The sequence below is a fragment of the Antechinus flavipes genome, chromosome 4 (genome assembly GCF_016432865.1).
Source record: "Antechinus flavipes isolate AdamAnt ecotype Samford, QLD, Australia chromosome 4, AdamAnt_v2, whole genome shotgun sequence".
Taxonomy (NCBI): Eukaryota; Metazoa; Chordata; class Mammalia; order Dasyuromorphia; family Dasyuridae; genus Antechinus; species Antechinus flavipes.
In genome coordinates this window covers 2,015,530-2,033,680 of record NC_067401.1, presented here as the reverse complement: position 1 = coordinate 2,033,680, position 18,151 = coordinate 2,015,530, and the positions used below count along the sequence as shown (strand labels likewise).

At 55.1% G+C, this 18,151-nt stretch overlaps 1 protein-coding gene across 4 annotated transcripts; it reads left to right on the top strand.

Annotated features, from left to right (window-relative positions):
• The first annotated feature begins 467 nt into the window (after positions 1–467).
• On the top strand, positions 468–16,961 carry SPATC1L (spermatogenesis and centriole associated 1 like). Of its 4 annotated transcripts, XM_051998313.1 has the most exons (7): positions 468–581; positions 1,937–2,169; positions 8,816–8,899; positions 11,795–12,145; positions 13,516–13,566; positions 16,114–16,265; positions 16,567–16,961. In XM_051998313.1, the coding sequence occupies exons 1-7, from the start codon at positions 490–492 to the stop codon at positions 16,891–16,893; spliced, it is 1,290 nt and encodes a 429-aa protein (XP_051854273.1). In that variant the 5' UTR covers positions 468–489; the 3' UTR covers positions 16,894–16,961. The 4 variants fall into 4 exon arrangements, with proteins under 4 accessions (XP_051854273.1, XP_051854276.1, XP_051854275.1 ...); XM_051998316.1 differs by lacking the exon at positions 8,816–8,899; XM_051998315.1 differs by lacking the exon at positions 13,516–13,566.
• The last annotated feature ends 1,190 nt before the right edge of the window (positions 16,962–18,151 follow it).

Below are 18,151 nucleotides of genomic sequence, written 5' to 3'. Positions count from 1 at the left end.
TAGTTGGGAAATGGGGCCAGTGTAGATGGATCAGGGAGAGGACGGAGCAGGAAGCTGGGGGACTGGCGTGAAGGAGATGGGTCCGTGGATACAGAATGGAGAACCCACCGTCAGATATAATTGGGGTCAAAGCTCAGTGGGTGGGGGACAATCACATTTATAATGTAAGCAAAAGTCATTTTGTTTAAAGGCAAAAAGAACTAGAGGCTGGTCTCGGGTGACTGTGAAAAGGAGAACCGTAGAGGTTCCCAAAGAGGGGGAGGCAGAAACGACGGGACACGTGAAGGGGAGGGAGAAGCAAACGCGGACCCAGCGGCGGCGAAGGGGGGAAGCCATTGGCCGAGACACAAAAGGGAAGAGGGATGGGCTCCATTTGGAGGGCCCTGCAGGCCACCCCAGGCCCAGGGGAGATGTGGGCAATTTGGGGGGCATCTGCACTGAGGTAATAATTGAAGCCGTAGGACTGTGAGATCACCAGAGTGGGGGAGGATGGAGGGAGCCAGAGGGCCAGGAGGACATGCACTTACTGGAAGGAGGAAGACCATGAGGGTACAGTGTCACAACAGCCAAGGAAGGAGCAGGTCCAGCACCTTTTGTCTTGTCTCCAGTTGGGGTTTTCGTTAGCTCGTGCTGTTCCGATTCATAGGAGTGGGGTGACCCAGGGAACGTGGTTGTGAAGCCCTGGGCTTTGGAAGCACCGAAAGCACTGCCTTGTCTCCAGCATTGCCGCTAGAAGGGACCCGCTCATTTGTCATCCACTTTGCCCTCCGCGTGTGGATGGCCGGAGCCAGCTCCTTCACGTTGGGTCCTGAGGGGGCTTTGCAGGCTTCTGGGGTCCTCCGTAAGAGGGAGAGCTTCACATCGGCGGATGGGGTTTGCTCCGCTTCGGACCCGTGTCAGAGGAGCCTTTGCTAGGCCCCGATACTGTTGGCTCAGAAAACGTGGGGACTCCTCGAGACCCCAAGCTCCTCAGAGTTAGGCAGTGGACGTTTGGCCCTCGTGTGCGCGGGAGTTTAGGTCCAACTGAGGACGGTAGAGGGGTGGGCGCTTTGGGGTTTTGGCCTTTTTCTAGCACACTGCGTCTGTCCCATTATCTAGATACTACACTGGTCTCCTTCATCGGGATCCAAGCATCGTGTTCATCTGCTAAATTCTAGATTCGAGAGAAAAGTAACCAAATCCCTCTGTCCTGGGGCGTGGTTCCGTGGCCCTTGAAAACCAGAACAGCAGAAAATCCAGGGTGTTAGGAAAGCTTTTGTCGAGAACCTTGGAGAGGGACGCCCCGGTGGGGTCTGAGTGGGGGGGACTCGGTGGCTCCCCAGGGGAAAGTGAGGAAGCCGAGCCGGGCAGAGCCTGGGGAAGGCTGACCGAGGGGTGGGACTGCTCCAGGTGCTGCTTTTCAAGGACCCGTCCGTATTTTCTCAAATGGCTCTTCTGTCTTTGAGCTCCTTGACAAGCCGAGCAGGGTCTGGGGATGGGAACGGGGACCTGGGTCCAAAGCTTCATAAACTGAGGTTTCGTGTTTTCACCTTTAAAATGGATGAGGAGTTTTTTGGTCCATCCAGTTCCACATGCGATTCTGTGGCTCAGGGGACCTCATCCCGTGACTCACCTTTGTACATGGACGCATGTGACGGTCGGGCCCACTTTCTGGGGGGCACCCGCTTTCCGCTGGCCAGCCGGACCTCCAGGGAGGTCTTCAAAATGTCCTCAGTCCTTGATGCCGAAAACCCAAAAACCCGGGGAGGGGGAGGCTTTGGGCTCCCCCCGGGTCCCCTGAGACTACGCCTGTTCCTTTAAGGTTGTGTGACATCATAAGGCCGCGGAAGCCCCATTACTTGTCATGGAATATTATTTGCCGACTTCCTGAGTATGACCTGAGAGCCATCTTTCCACCTTAAAAGTAGTCAAGTCGTCTTGTTTCATTCTCCTTTAGGGAAGAGAAGAAGGATATGGCCGAGGGGAATGAATTGATGAACAGGCTCATGAGCGAGAATGCCGACCTGAAGAAGCAGGTCCGACTGATGAAGGAGAACCAGATGCTGAAGCGGCTTCTCAACGAGAGCTGCCACGAAAACAGCAACCGAAATCGAGATGCTCGCGACAACCGCGACTTTATCTTCCCCAAAGTCCCAGGATACCCCGAGGCCTGCTCCCCCGGGGCTGGAGGTAAGCGGGGAGGCGACGGGGCGCAGGGGCGGGGGGGCCGAACTCGCCGAACACGGCACGTCTCGGTTTGGGGCCGTTCCTCGCTGACCGTTGTCGAGTACCTAGAGCAGAGCGCCGTGGAGGGTGCTGGGGGTACAGAGATAAAAAACCCCCAGGGCACAGTCCCTGTCTCAGGGAGCCTCCAGGCTCGTAGAAGCCGGCCCTTCCAAGGGACCCGGGGGGCCAGGTCAGAGGTCTGAGGAGGGATGATGTTTCCTTGAAGCAGAGAAGGCCTTCCCACGAACCCAGCTCGGAAGGGTTTCCGCAGAGGGCCAAGGGGTTGCTTCCCTTGTGGAGAGAGGAGGTGCTAAGGCGGGGGAGCCGCGTCTCCGAGAACTCGCCAGCGCCTGTGGGCAGTCGGGCCCCACCCGGAGAAGGGGCTCTGTGGGGCCCGCCGGGGCCTCGGAAGCCCCGACTGCGGCCGGCCGGGTTGACCTCACTGGGGGATTTCTTCCCGCTCCTCTAGGGCAAACGGATGCAAGGAAAGCCCACTGGTGCCCATGGCTTCTCGGGTTCTCCTCCCGCCCAGTCCCAATTCAGCCACACTGGACGCTCGCCTGCCCTCTCCCACATTGGTGCCTACCCAGGGTCACAGAATGAACAGTCAGGCCCTCTTGGGGTTGAGGGGAGGGGGGAGCATGAGGGAGCTCCAGGCACTGGAGCCTTTGCCAGTCTTCCTTCTCCATCTGCGGCCAGAGGTCCTGGTCAGGGTGTTAGTGCCCAGGTCTGCTCCCCCCCCCCATGAGTCTGTGAGCCCCTTGAGGCAGGGGCCTTTCTTTCTCTAAGAAGTAAGCCTCCAGGCCAAGTGGGGGCCCCTCCCACCACCCAAGGGCCTGGGGTCAGGAGCTCTGGAAGGGATGTTGGAAGTGGGTAAGTCGGCCGGTTCTGCCCCTTGCTGGCCCAATCTCTGAGATTCTTCAGCTTTCCCTCTCTAAACCGGAGTAATGGCGCCTGGCCTCCTGCCCTCCGGGGCTGTGGTGGGCTGCAGGGATGTACACTGAGGTGGGCTGGCTGCCCCCCACGAAAAGACAGGACCGGCCCTCCGGGGGCCTGGGTTGTGACGGAATGGGGAAGCGGGCTCTGCTTCCCCAGAAGCATTCCTGCCTTGGGGCCCACCCGTGGGACCCTCGCACGAGGCCGCGGCCTCCCTTCCCAGAGCTCCCTTCTTCCTGTGGGGCGTGACTGAGTCAGGGACGATGAGCCTAGTGACCTGTGCAGGGCCGCTCGCCGGGCCGCTCCCTCACCTTTCAGAAGGAACCTGAATAAAGGGACTTTTTCGTTAAGTGGCGGAGCCCAGTACTCGGGAGAATGCTGACCCCCAGGGTGCCTTGTGCTAACGCCCACGTGGAATCCAGTTGAGCCCGGGGCCTATTGGTTGCGTTCCGGCCCTTCCTCTGCCGCCATGCTTTCTCTAAGCTCATTTAGAGCCGTGGGGGCAGAGGAGGGTGGGCAGGCCCCGGGAAGCTGGGAGAAGCCATGGGCCCGACCGCCTGGGGCCCACATTCACAGCCAACTCATTGCCTTCTCTCCTCGGGAGCCCCAAGCGAGCCTGTGGAGCTCGGGTTGGCTCCTGGCCATGAATGGTTGCTTTCTTTCCGCGACCTGGATTGGGGCCGGCTCCGTGAGGGTGGAAAGGAGAAGCGCCGGCTTGGTCAGGGCCTGAGCTAATGGAGGGAGAAGTGCAGCAGGAGGCAGGGGCGGGCTTGTTAAAAATGTGAGTCAACTTCTGTTGGGGCCATCTGGGGGTCTTTGGGGCTCTGCGGGGACAATGCTGACCCCAACTCTGTTTTTGCAACTTTTGGCAGGATAGAGTGATTGAGTCAGGGATCTCGGGCTTGAGAGAGAATCTGATATTCTTAAGGGCTGTCATTTGGAAGAACCGTCAGATGCCGTGGGAGGACCCCTTTGTAGAATTTAAATAAGAACTAGTCCATGGTAGGATGTCCCGCCCCTTGAGGGCGTGGTCCTCATCATTGGCCAGAGGGTGAATAGCCCGCCCCCCAGAGAGCGTGGTCCCCATGACTACCAAGATGCAAAATGGCCCGCCTCTAAGGGCGTGGTCCCCATCACTGGCCAGAGGGCAAATGGCCCGCCCCCTGAGGGCGTGAATCCCCATCATTGGCCAGAGGTCGAATAGCCCGCTCCCAGAGAGCGTGGTCCTCTTGACTACCAAGATGTAAAATGGCCCGCGCCTAAAGGCTTGGTCCCCATCACGCTAGAGGTGGAATAGCCCTTCACCTGAGGGCGTGGTCCCCATGACTACCAAGATGTGGAATGGTCCCCATCACTGGCCAGAGGGGAAGTGATCCGCCTCCTGAAGGCTGGTCCAAAGAGGACATTTCAGGAAAGAGGAGGAGGAGGAGGAAGGAGATTGTGGGACCCGGGTGGGCTCGTGCTGAGAGGAGGTCCCTTCCACTTCCTGAGTGTCAATGACCTTCAGGTTTTAGGAGGAATCTGAAATAGTGGAAAGAGTTTGCCACAGGGTGAAGAGATGAATGAAGGGGGAAGGGGAGGGGCAGGGCGGGGATTTAGGTGGGCGGCGGAGGTGGCGGCAGCATTCAGAGCTGGCTTACAAACCAAGTTCGCGGGGAACCTTTCTGGCTTCCCATAAGGGGTTCCGCGGGGGCAGCGGAGGGTGGCCGAGTGCGGATCCCTCTAAGCGCTGTCTCCCTGGCCGCCGAATACCGCTCTGTTCTCGACCTTTGCGGGATCCTTTGCTGTCACCGGCATCCTTGGCAAGGCGGGGCTGCCAGTTGTTCCATTCCCAGAATGAACTGGGTCCTGAGCTGAAAAAGTGGTTGAAAAAGTAACCTGCACTTCCGTGTCCTTTTGAAAAGAACCGAACTGTTCTGTGCCAGCCTGGGAAAAGCCAGGGTTCTCCACAGATTGTCGGGTTCAAAAGCCTTGCGACTTCCTCCTGCTTGACCCGATCAGCCAGCCCCACGGGCTGCCCTAGTGAGACCAGAGGAACAGTAGGAAGACTCAGTTTCCCCAAACGTTTTTAAGCCATTCTGAGCCGAATTCCAAAGGGGGAGAACATCTTCTCAGAAGATCCCGGCTACTTGCTCATTGCCTGCGACATTTAAAAAAGATTAGCTGGGGGCGAGCTTTAGGCTCTCTCCCAGACGCCTCGGCTGGAAGCAGAGAGGGCTGCGCCTCAGTGTCCCCTCTCCCGGGTGTCCATCCAACGGGCCCTCCTACCACAGGACCTGCTTTTGGATTTCATCCTGGTGCCCCCCGCCCTGTCAGTTCGCTCGGTCCGCCTCAGTCCCAGCACCGTTTGGACCTGATGGGATGGTCGCCTCTTGAGACCCCTTTGCTCTTGTGTCATCTTCACTCGCGTTCCCCCTTCCTCCACTCCTGCCCTCGGGATTCCAAACAAGCATTTCAGGAAAATGTCAGAGAGACACCATAACTGGTCACATCCCTCAAGGAGATGAGCCTGGGGTGGGCAAGGAGCCCCCCCCAATGGCGTCCAGAGGCCGGCCTGCTTGCTTCTCAGCTGCCCGGGGTCTCCTTTACTTCTCAAACCCTTCCCCACCCACTTCCTCCCCTCCCCCCCAAGTCACCAGTCACACTTCTTCCAAATCCAGAAGTCCTTTCACCTTCCCCCTTGCTTCCAACACTGCTGCTAGTTTCTCAGGGAGCAAACACGGCCCGAAGACCTTGATCCTCCTGGAGGGGGCTCTATAGCCTCATTTTAGCTCCAGGAATGGTTTGGAGATGCTGCCCCAGTTCTCCATTCCCCTTGGACCTGGGCTGGAGGAGGAGAGCCCATATTCATGAGCCCCTGTTCTCCCGTTCCCCCGGCACCCCAGGACATTGTGGAAGAAGTCACACGAGAGCCCAGGCGGGGCCCTTGCCAGAACGTAGTCTTCCTTTACTTTTCCCAAACTGATTCTTCCCAATGTTCCCCTTTCTTACATGCCTCCAGCAGCTCAACAGAATCCCTGGTCTCCAACATTTCCAAGAAAACAGGGTCTTTCCCATGGCTCCCGAGCTTCCTTCTCCGAACCCCTCTATACTGTTGCCTTGCTCTCCTTCCTCAGAGACACGACCCTCGTCCAAGGCCCAGCCCGCTCCTTGTCCATAATGTCCTCCCCTGCCCTCACCTTTGTTTTAGATTTTTTTTTATTAAAGCTTTTTATTTTCAAGACATATGCACGGATAATTTTTCAACATTGGCGCTTGCCTAGCCTTGTGTTTCAGATCTCCCTCTCCTTCCCCACCTCCCCTCTAGATGGCAAGTAAGCCAATACATGTTCAACGTGCTAAAATATGTTAAATCCAATTTATGTAAACATATTTGTACAGTTCTCTTGCTGCACAAGAGAAAGCAGATAGAAAAGAAAAGAAAATGAATAAAAAAACAAAATGCAAGCAAACAATAAGAGTGAAAATGCTGTGTTGTGACCCCCCTCACTTCCCACAGTCCCCTCTGGTTGTAGATGGCTCTCTCCATCACAAGACCATTGGAAGTGCCTGCCCTCTCTCCTTTGGTCACCGAGATTTTCAATGTCTGGCTTCTGGCTTCTTCCCTGCTGCCTTACAAGCTTGCCCAGCTAGTTCTCTAGCTTGGCTCGAGGCTTCACTGGACGCCAACTTCTCCTCAAGCTGTGGAGCTCTCCTTCCCTTCTTTCCATCAGTCACCTGCACACACGCCCTCTGAGGACTGTCCTGTCTCAGCTTCTTGGGCCCCGCAGCCTGGGAGTCGTCCTGGTGTGTCCGGAGCAGATGACTCCGGAGGAGAGAGAGGCAGGCGACCTTGCCCAGCCCGCCTCCTTCACCAGCTCCCTCCCACTCGGGGCCTCGCCTCCCTTGTACCGGCTTCGTTGGGTCGTCCTCGGCGGTCTCTCGTATCGCTATCGATGGCGGGCGCCTTCTTCAGTTTGGTTTTTGTGTTCTCTCTGGCTCCCTTGAGTTCTCGCAGATCTCCCAACCCTCTGGCAAAGCTGGTCCTCTCCTTTTCTCCAATCAGCTCCCCTGGTCCCATTTATCCCCTCTGTGTAGATGATTCCTGGTCAGCGCTTGTCTCCTCATCTCCCATGGGAGACCACCAGATGTTTCTCTGAATATCCCAGAAGCAGCTGAAAGTCAGTGGAGTTCATCCTCTCCCGCAGGTGGTCCTGCCTTCAGGGCTGGCGCTCTGTCCACTACACGAGCTGCCCCCGCCTCCCACCCCTGTTCTCCCCTTCTCTGCAGGGTCTCATCACCTCTTCAGCGCACACACTCATCATTTTCCCTCACGCTCGACTCTTCCCCGTCCTTCACCCTTCAAGGCCACGTGGCTGTTGACAAATATCCAGAGGCAGTGCCTCTGACTGGGCGGCCGAGCCCTCGAGGAGCTCCCGAAGGCCCCCTAAGTCAGACTCCAGCCAGCTTTTCTAAGCTCGGTGGCCATCGCTTTCCCTTCATCTGATCCGAGCGCACTGGCCCTGCTCCCCGGCTCCAGCTCTGTGTCGCGGCTGCCTGCGGCTCCCAGCATGCTCTTCTTTCCTCCAGCTCTCGGAATCATGTCCTCCAGGAAGCGTTTCCCGAGTCCTGTAGTTGTTGGTGCTTCCCTTCCCCTCAAATAAGCATCCACAAATACGAGAAGGTGCACATATGTCTATGTATTTAGAAACCAATATTTGTGTGTAGCATATACACACGCGACATTTAAGTAAGGATTTACAGGGCAGCCAGGTGGGGCGATGGATAGAGCATAGCCCTGAAGTCAGGAGGACCTGAGTTCAAATCTGGCCTCAGACACGTCCTGACCGTATCCCTGGGCAAGTCATTTAACCCCAATTGCCTCAGCAAAAAACAAAAAACAAAAAAGGATTTACATACACTTATGTCTTACAAGTATATGTATATGTATCGCTATTTACAAACACACACACGCCACACGCACACACATGCAGCTGGTTACATGTTGTGTCTTCCCAGAAGAATGTCTTGTAGGAAGGAACTGTTTTCCACTTTGCCTTTGTACCCCCAGAATCTAGTGCAAGAGCCTTCCTTGCACACAGTAAGTGCTTAATTAATGCCTCTTGGGTTGGGGTGGTTTGGAGCCGATCCCCAAGGCAGGTGTGTTCCCTCCTTTCCGGGAATGACCCACCATGCTGTGTTCCTCATCTCGGCTTCCCTCCTGGCTTCTTGCAGGGGGGTCACCCTCCTCGGGGTCCCTGAGCACCTGGGCACGGCGAAGGAGACTAAGAGGGTCTCAGAGGACCTGGGCAGAGCCCTACTCTTCTCGGTGTCATTCAGGGCAGTCGCTTCTGGTGACAGCCCCATTCAATGCCTGCTTCGGGGAAGGTGCCCGTGAGGCATAGGGGGTGCAAAGACAAAGATGGCACAATCCTTGCCCTCAAGGTGTTTACATCCCATGGTGGGGGGGAGGACCGCTGCCGGACAAGCGAGCCAGAGTCATTTCAGGAGGGATGGAGCACCAACAACTGTGGGGATGGGGGAAGGCTTCCTGTAGGAGGTGGCACCCGAGCCGACTCTCGCCAAGCCAGGGGGAAAATGGGGCCATGGGGGGCAGAGCCTGAACGAGAGCAAGTCTGGGGGGCGGGAGGGAGAAGGGCGGAAGCAACGTCAGTCACTTCACGATTTTACCTAGGGCCAGCCTTGAGCCCGGAACCTCTCGTTTCCCTCCTGTGCACTTCGGTTCAGTCGTCTGTAAAACAGTCATCTGCCTCTCAAGGTATGAAACCTGCTTATCCAAGAAGGAAGTCTTTGTCTCTGTAGGTCTCCAAGGGCTGGCCATGAAGCCGGGATGGCGGAAGGGCCCAGGGCTGATGGGAGGGCCCAGCACTAACAGGTGGGGGGGCATCTCATCTCTGTAGGTCTCTGAGGGCTGGCCATAAAGCCCAGGGCTGATGGGAGGGCCCAGTACTAACAGGGGGCCATCTCAGCTCTATAGGTCTCTGAGGGCTGGCCTTGAAGCCCAGGGCTGGCAGAAGTGCCCAGTTCTGGTGGAAGGGCCCAGGGCTGACAGGAGGGCCATCTCGTATCCGTAGGTCTTTAAGGTCTGGCCATAAAGCTGGGCTGGCGGAAGGACCCAGCACTGATGGGAGGGCCGTCTTGTGTTCGTAGGTCTCTAAAGGCTGGCCATAAAACATAGGGCTGGCAGAAGGGCCCAGAGCTGATAGGGGGACTGTCTCGTCTCTGTAGGTCTCTAAGGGCTGGCCATGAAGCCCAGGGCTGACGGGAGGGCTGCTTTGTGTCTATAGGTCTCTAAGGGCTGGCCATAAAGCCTACGACTGGTGGAAGGGCCCAGGCCTGATAGGAGGGCCCAGGATGGCAGGAGAGCTGTCTCGTCTCTGTAGGTCTCTAAGGGCTGGGCATAAGGCCCAGGACTGGCGGGTCCCAGCGTTCTGACTCTGGCTGAGCCAGCTTTATCAGAGAAACCAGGAGTGACCGCGCTGGCGAGATTGTGGCTCTCAAATATCAGCCCAGCTCTAGGAGGAAGGCCTTGCTGAGCGCGGTTATTTGGGTCACTCCATGCTGGGTCCCAGGGGAACAAAGTCCCTCAGCGGAGCGGTCTCTATTGCTCCATATTGTCCAGTTGTGAGCACGTGGGATGGGGAAGGGGAAAGGGCAGTGTCTGCCCGGCACTGAATTAATCTCATGGAAGGAGGTGGTAGGGGGAGATGGCATTAACAACTGCTGGTGGGCGTCAGGGAGGATTCCCTGCGAAGGGCGGCCGCTGAGCCCAGGACGGGCAAGTGTGGGAGGGATGACCCATGCGAGTCGGGAAGGACTTAGCTCTCCTCAATGATACAATGATCCAAGACAACTCTGAAGAACTTAGGATGACAACGTGCTCTCCATCTCCAGAGAAACAACTGATGGAGTCTGAATACAGACTGAAGCAGACTTTTTTTTTAATTTAAAATTTTTTCTTGTTTGTTGTTTGTTGTGAGGTTTTTTTTGGCCTTTTTTTTTTTAATGTGGAAAAAGATGGAAATGTGTTTTTTTTTAATAACTTTATTGACAGTACATATGCTTGGGTAGTTTTTTTTACAACATTATCCCTTGCACTCACTTCCGTTCCGACTTTTCCCTTCCCTCCCTCCACTTCTTCCTCTAGATGGCAGGCGGTCTTTTACATGTTAAATATATCACAGTCTAACCTAGGTACAATCTATGTGTGCAGAACCGAATGGTTCTCTTGTTGCACTGGGAGAATTGGATTCAGAAGGTAGAAATAACCCGGAAAGAAAAACAAAAATGCAAGCAGTTCACACTCAGGAAATGTGTGTTATGTGACCTGTATCAAACTGTTTGCCTTCTCAATGGGGGGAAAGGAAGAAGAAGAGAATTTGGAACTCAAAATTTTAAAAACAAAAGTTAAAAAATTGTTTTTAAATGTAATCGGCAAAAAAGAAAATACTAAATAAATAAGCAGAAAAAAAAAGAGGCAAATCTGTAAACGACAACCAAACAAAAACCTGAGACCCACGGGACCAAATGTAACAAGAAGAAATTTCATAGAGAAAAATGTAAAATCTTATGCTTGGATCACAAAGAAGTCAACTTTGCAAGTACAAAAAGGAGGCAGTGCTTGGGAGCACTGGAGGATGAGCCGAGGCTCTGAATGAACCCCCAGTAGGAAATGCAGGAGGTCCTCAGCTGCCCTGAGAGTCTGCATGGCCGGGACCAGGGAGGTAGGGGTCCAGATGAAATCTGTGCTGTGGAAACATGGCCTGATTTGGGGGAACTCAAGACAGAGCTTGGACAAGGGAACACTTGGCAGGACCAGTGGTAGAGGCGTGGCTCGTGCCCTCCAGTAGAGGAACTGAGGGGGAGGGACCAAGCCATTAAATGTCAGAGATGGGATTTGAAGCCAGGACCTGAACTCTGCAGCTTGGACTCTTCTCAGAGGTCCCGCCTGTTCAGTGACAATCCCCCAAGGGCTGTGGAGGGAGTGGCGTTTCCTTGAAGACTTAGGATTGGGGGCAGTGAAGGGGAGGGATCTGCTGGGGGAAGTGGGGAGTGGAGGGAGTGGGGATGGGGGCAGATTCAAGCTGGATCTCAGGAATAAGAAAACTTACTGATGGTGAGAGTCGCCTCCAGGTGATCTGAGCTGCCTCAGGGTTGCTTTCCCTGGACAGCTTCTGGAAGACATCAAATGGGGCGTGTGTGAGTGATAATTGTGTGTATGTGTGACACTGTGTAACATTGTGTGCATGTGTACATGCTACTGTGTGTTACACTGTAACAACATGTTGTGACGTTGTATTGTGTTACACTGTAACATTGTGTCGTGACATTGTATTGTGTTACACTGTGACATCATGTTATGACATTGTATTGTGTGTTACAGTGTAACATTGTGTTGTGACGTATTGTGTGTGGCATTGTGTGACACTGTGTATGTACTGTGGCACGTATGACATTGTAACATTGTGCACATGTGTACCCAGTGGGTGTACGCATCGTGTGTGAGACTGTGTGACGCTGCGCGTATGTGTTGTGGCGTGCGGGACGCCGTGACATTGTGTGCGTGCGCTTTGTGCCGCCGCGCGTGTCCGGGGCGGGGGTGGCCCCTGCGGCCGGCCTGCCCGGTGACCCCCTCGTGTCCCTTCCGTCCCAGTTGCAGAATACGGGAGGCTCATCAACGTCCCCGAGGCGTCCACCCAGCTCCAGCCCTCGGCCCTGGAGGACCTGCTTTACTCCCACATCAACATTTCCAACGAGGAGGACACCTCGTCTCCCACCTGCAACACCCCCTCCCAGGTGGCTTTTAAGGGCTTCCTCAGCCCCCCCGACATCTACTCCTCGAGAACCACCGAGAGGAAGCTCAGCCAGCTGCTCAGCAACATGCAGGACTCCATGATCGATAAGCCCATGGCTGAGTCCAAGGAGATCCGGCAGAAGAAAGTCTGCTTCTCCGAGAGTGGCCTGCCCGGAGGGGACAAGATGAGAAAAAGCTATTACTTAAATGGTACCGGGACTTTGTAGGGAGCGGGGGAGGGGGGAAGGGGGGCTGGGGAGCACAGAGCCCCTCTCATCCAGAGGAGAGGATTCTGGGGTGGGGGGGAGGCTCCTGCCTTCATGGCGCTTCTAATCTAAGAGACGAGACTCCTGTGACAGCCAGCCTTTCTCCAATCCCTGAGAGGGAAGGGCCGGGAGTGACCAGGTTCACCTTTGACCTCTGGGCACCCTATCTCTGTTGGCACAAAGGCTCACCCTCTGGGTGTTTTGCTTCCCACATATGTGAGGTGAGTGCTCTGAAGCACCCTGAAGACCTCAGATGTCGGTTATTCCCAAGAAGGGCACTTAGGGTTCCCTCAGCAAGGCCACTTCTGGCAGGAGCCCCCCATTTGATCTTCCTGTCCCTGGGCCCTGTTCCCCAGGGCCTCCCCCCAGAAGCCTCTGTGTAGTCAGTTGGCAAACAGGAAAGGGGCGTATGGCATCTCTTCTGCCCTCCGACCTCTGGGAAGCCCCAGTCCCTCTAGTTGGGAATTCTGGGAGACGAAAACCCTCTGTCCAGCCCTTGGAAGTTGGGGGCCGAGCTGGCTGGGGGCTGAAAGGGGCCTGCCGGTGTGCTGCCCAGTGAGTTAGGAGAAGGGCAAAGGTCTAAGGATCAATGCAAAGTTTACACGTAGATTCACAGAAGCCTGGGTAAAACTTCTGAAAATGAGCTGAGAGGCTCGGGGCTGGGTGATGGGGGCTCGAGGCTGGGTGCCGGGGGCCCGGGACCACAAAACCAAATCTCCTTCCCAGCTTCATTAGTACGGAGGCCTTAGGACCCACCACAAACAGGGTGTGTCTGGGCTCCACTGTAATTCCCAGGAGGGGCCGGCAGAGGAGAGGCCGAGGGCCCTCCGGCCGCCATGTGGGAGGGCAGAGGGTAGAGCCCCGGGACCTCCTGTGGCCTTCAGCTTCAGGTCACACGTCCGCTTCCTTCACACACCGGTGACATTGTCTAGCACATTGTCTAGCCGGGGATTATTGGAATCTTTGAGTGCCGGACCTCAACCCGTCCAGATTTTACGGTGATTTGCCCAAGGTCGGAGGGCAGAGAAGGCCCCCTGGGGATTCCATGATCTTACCATGACAGCGTGGCTGCTTCGACAACCCACCTGTGTCTTTTTCCTTGACTTCCCCCCAACCATGGCTCCCTCCCTTCTCTTCTCCCCGACCTTCTTTCCCTCTTTATCCCTGACCCATTAATCTACACAGCTTAGTCCAGTTAATCTGAGTGCCCTTCTGTACCCCACCATGTCCTAAGCCACCTTGTCCACTCCCCTAAATCTCCAGGTCCTTCTACACCTCCCTTATGCTATTCTCTCCCGCCTTATTTCTTAATAGATTCTGGAGGGTGCTGTGCCCTTCGTGGTGCAGTGTTGTCTAGTAAACCAGGTGAGCAGGTTTTCGGGGTTATGAGCCCCCCAATGCCTCTGTGTTGGTTCTTCCCCTGCACCTCGTTTGTATGACCTAATGACCACTTCTACCTTTTCCTAGACGGCTTTGCTTTTCGAGTCAGAACATGCTCAGCTCTGTCCCAATCTTTCTTTTGAGCTGCTCAATTACTGGTCTGCATCTTAAACCTCATAAACATATGGTATACAGTTTGTCCATGTTCAGTTTCTTGAAATTGATCTTTGATATTGGCTTTTATATGCTAAATTTTCTATTAAGTTTGGGCTTAGTTGAAAGAAAGTCCTGAAAATCTACAAGTACATTGAATGTCCATTTCTTTTTGTTCAATATTATGGATAATTTTTATGAATAAATTTTTTGTCTGCAAGCCTAGTTCTTTTGATTGCCAGTATATGGTATCCTAGGATCCTGTGATCTTTTATTGAGGCTGCTGATAAATTCTGTACAATTCTAATTGCAGCTCCAGCATATTTGATTTTTTGTTGTTGTTGTTGTTTCTTGCAGAATTTTCCCTTTGATCTGGGAGTTTTATAACTTGACAATAATATTCCTATGTGTTTTCCACAAAGGATTTCTTTGAGGTGGTGATCCATGGATTTTTTCTATTTCTCCTTTCCCCTCCTGTTCTATCACTCCAGGACAATTTTTTTGATTATTTCTTGCATTTTTGTGTCAAGGTTCTTTTTCTGGTTACAGCTTTCTGGTACCCCAGTTTTTCTTAAATTTTCTCTTCTTGATCTGTTCTCCAGAATCGTTGTTTTTCTTGTAAGATGTTTCACATTCTGTTCCATTTTTCCATTCTTTATATTTTGTTTTGCTATTTCTTGGTCTTTTATAGCTTCACTGGATTCCCCTTGCCCATTTCTGTTTTCAAATAGTTATTTTCATCTTTAAGACTAAATCTCCTTTTCTAGTTGATTTAACTTTCTCCCTCTCTCTGTCTCCCCGTCCCCCCTCCACTTCTCTTTCTGTCTCTTTCTTTCCCTCTCTCCCTCCTCTGTTTCCCTCTCTCTTCTGTCTTCCTTTCTCTTCCTTCTCCCTTGACCGCTTTCTGTCTTCCTTTCTCTTTCTTCTTCCTTGACCGCTTTCTCCCATCCCTGATTCCGTCTATCTCTGGCTGTTTCTCTGTCTCCCTCTTTTTCTCTGTTTCTCCCTCTTCTTTCTGTCTCTCCCTTCTGCTCTTTCTCCCTCCCCCTCTTCCCTTCCCTCTCTTTACCTCCCCTTCTTTCTCTCCCCCATCTTCCTCTCTTCTCCCTCCCTCTCTCTTTCTTCTTCTTCTTCTTCTTCTTCTTCTTCTTCTTCTTCTTCTTCTTCTTCTTCTTCTTTTCCTCCTCCTCCTCCTCCTCCTCCTCCTCGTCCTCCTTCTCCTCCTCCTCCTCTCTCTCTCACTCGCTTCTCTCTCTCTCTCTCTTCTCTCTTCTCTCTCACTCTCTTCTCTCTCTCTCTCTCTCTCTCTCTCTCCTCTCTCTCTTTCTCTCTCCTCTCTCTCTCTCTCTCTCTCTCTCTTCTCTCTTCTCTCTCACTCTCTTCTCTCTCTCTCTTCTCTCTTCTCTCTCACTCTCTCTCTCTCTCCCCCCCCCTCTCTCCCCTCTCTTCTCCCCCCCTCTCTCTCCTCTGTTTCCCTCTCTTCTCTCTGTCTCTGTGTGTTTCTCCTAGAGAGCACTTTCTGTCTCTCTCTCTGTCTCTGTCTGTGTGTCTCTTTTCTCTCCCTTTCCTCTGTCTCCCTCTCTCCTAGAGAGCTCAAGTTCCTGTGCCCCTTGTCTCTTAGCCCACTTCAGGGCTGCTGTGATCGACTCTCTTCATGCCATTTGAGGGACACTGGAAGGAAGGTGGAGGCTTAGAGAGCCGGCAGGTGTAGACAGCTCTTTGTATTTGGCCCCAGAAGACAGAAGAAAGACCCCAAGGGGCTGATGGAGGTTGGATGTTGGGAAGAATTTGCAGACAACAGTCTAGCTGCCCTAGGGCCTCGGGGGCTTCCTAGAAGGTGCTGCCGGCCTCCTCCCCGCTCCTGGATGTCATCTCCATCCCTGACCCATTATAGGCCCCTAGAGAGTGAGAGGAGAAGGGGAGAGGAGAGATTGAACAAGCTTCCTCATCAGTAAGGGGCACTGTGGGGGATTTTCCCTAGGAACTTCCCAGGGTGCATTTGGCTACTGAATCAGGAAATATGGGAGAAAGCTGGCCTCGACACAGGAAGGGTGGTCTCCCTTCCTGGCTGGGTAGCTTCTTTGTGCTCTGGGCAACTCCAAAGCCAGCCTCTAGTTTGTAGAACCAGACTCCATGATGGGAGGGAATTCTTATGCACACAGTCCCTGTTATCAGCGAACAAGATAAACCCCAAACAGCCGATATTCTTAGTGTCTTGGCCATAGATTTGGCCCCTTTTGTTTACAGGACAGATTAGCATTTTCAGACAGTTTCTTAAAAGGAATACAATGAGTCCAGCGACTCTTCCCACGAGGATCCGCCCTGTCAAGGCCTCCCTCTTAGCCCCCTTTTCTCCTCTTCCCTCCCCACTCCTCCCAGAAATACAGAGTTTTACCAGTGCTGAGAAGGACGGGAGGATCGTGGGAGAGATCGCCTTCCAGCTGGACAGACGAATCCTGGCGTATGTCTTCCCGGGTGTGACACGGCTCTATGGGTTCACGGTGTCCAATATCCCTGAGAAGATCAAACAGGTAGGAGGCTGATGGAGGCAGGGAGGCTGGCGGGGGCAGGGAGGCTGACCCAATGAGCCAGTGATTCTCTCTGGCCGGCCTTGGGTTTGGGACCCCTGCAGCCTCCCAGAAGGTGAGCTGCTTCTGAACTTTAGTGTAGGAGATTGGAATTAGAAATGAGCTCACTGTGGTGGGGGCGAGGATGAACCCCCACAACCGAGCACCCTTCCTCTTTGGCTCTGAGTCCGAAGATAGTCTGGTGGGGGGAGGGGGGACACGCCCCCCCAGACCTCCTCACTCCGGCCGCCCCCCCGCCCCACAGACCTCCATCAAGTCCCTGGACGGCTCTGTGGATGAGAAGAAGCTGCGGGACCTGACCCACCGCTACCTGACCCTGACCACGCGCCTGGAGAAGCTGGGCTACAACCGCGAGGTGCACCCCGTCTTCAGCGAGTTCCTGATCAACACGTACGGCATCCTGAAGCAGAGGCCCGACCTGCGCTCCAACCCCCTGCACAACAACCCGGCCGCCCTGCGCAAGCTCGTCATCGACATCGTGCCCCCCAAGTTCCTTGGGGACTCCCTGCTGCTCCTCAACTGCCTGTGCGAGCTCTCCAAGGAAGACAGCAAGCCGCTCTTTGCCTGGTGAGCGCCGATGCAAAGCCATACTCAGATCCTCAATTTTTTTACAATACAAGTGCTTGAGTTAGTGTGCCAGCTGCGCCTGCTGGGATCATTGCGGCTCCTGCTGGGGGGCGGGGGGGCCACGAGCCGGGCCGGGGGACCCGGAACATGAGTCAGACCAGGGGACTGGGGGGGTCCAACCCAGGTGGGGAGATGGGGGGGCAGCTGGGCTGGGGGACCAGGAACATGAGCCAGGCTGGGGAATCAGGAACACAAGATGGACCAGTCCCCTGGGGGGGTACAATGCAGGCAGGGAGATTGGGGGGTGCGAGCTGGGCAGGGACATTGGAGGGTACAATCCAGGCCAGGGACATTGGGGCAGCAATCCAGGTGAGGGGATTGGGGGGCACTAGGGGCGCTGGGGGCCCTGGGCTCCTGGGGCAGAAGCAGCTTCAATTGCCGGAGGCACGTGGGAGGCCAAACCAAGAGACCCCTTCGGGCGCTCCCAGTGTGTGCGTGGAGCTGGCGGCGCAGGCTGCCCCGAGGCTGTTGGGCCCCTCGCTGGGCTACTCTCTCCCAGGGTGTCTGTCCTGACGAGAGCCGGGCTCCTTCAGAACCAGGATGGCCTCTCACCTCGTAGGGGTTCTGAGCTCTTTGTCATTCATCTATTTGCCATTTAACAAGTACGGGGGAAACCAGAGGTAAATCGAGGCAGAGAAAGCACAGTTACTCAGTTGCTCAATGGGGAGAGGCCCCTGCAGAGGAGGCCCCGAGTCTGGGTCTTGGATGGAGGCGGTTCTGGGGAGATGGCACCGTCTCTCTGGGGGGAGGGGCGGGCATCAGCGCGCCAGGGCCCGGAGTCCCCTTGGACGCGTCCCAGTCAGTCCTCGCCCGGGAGCTCCGGGGTCACGGCCGGCCGCTGGCAGGCGCCTTTGCTCCCTCGCCCAGCGTACCAGGTGGATGCCCGTGACCGATCGCCTGGCGCTTCCCAGGGGGCACAGCCGGCTCTCTCCCCACCCACCAGGGGGATCTGCCCGTCCTGGATGAGGGCCCTGGGGGCCGCCTGTGGGATTCTGGGCAAATCCTTTAACCATTCCCCATCGTCTGCCCAGGGTGGTCGTGCACAGGGGTTAATGTCTGCTCTGAGAGCTTTCGGGGCGGTTTTCCCATTATACAAAGAATGACCTGGGCGGGGAGGGCCAGCGTGACTGGATGAAGGTCGCCCCTGGGCGCAGGGAGCTCCTGGGCCCGCATTGCCCCCTGAGCAGCGATCCCCTGACCCT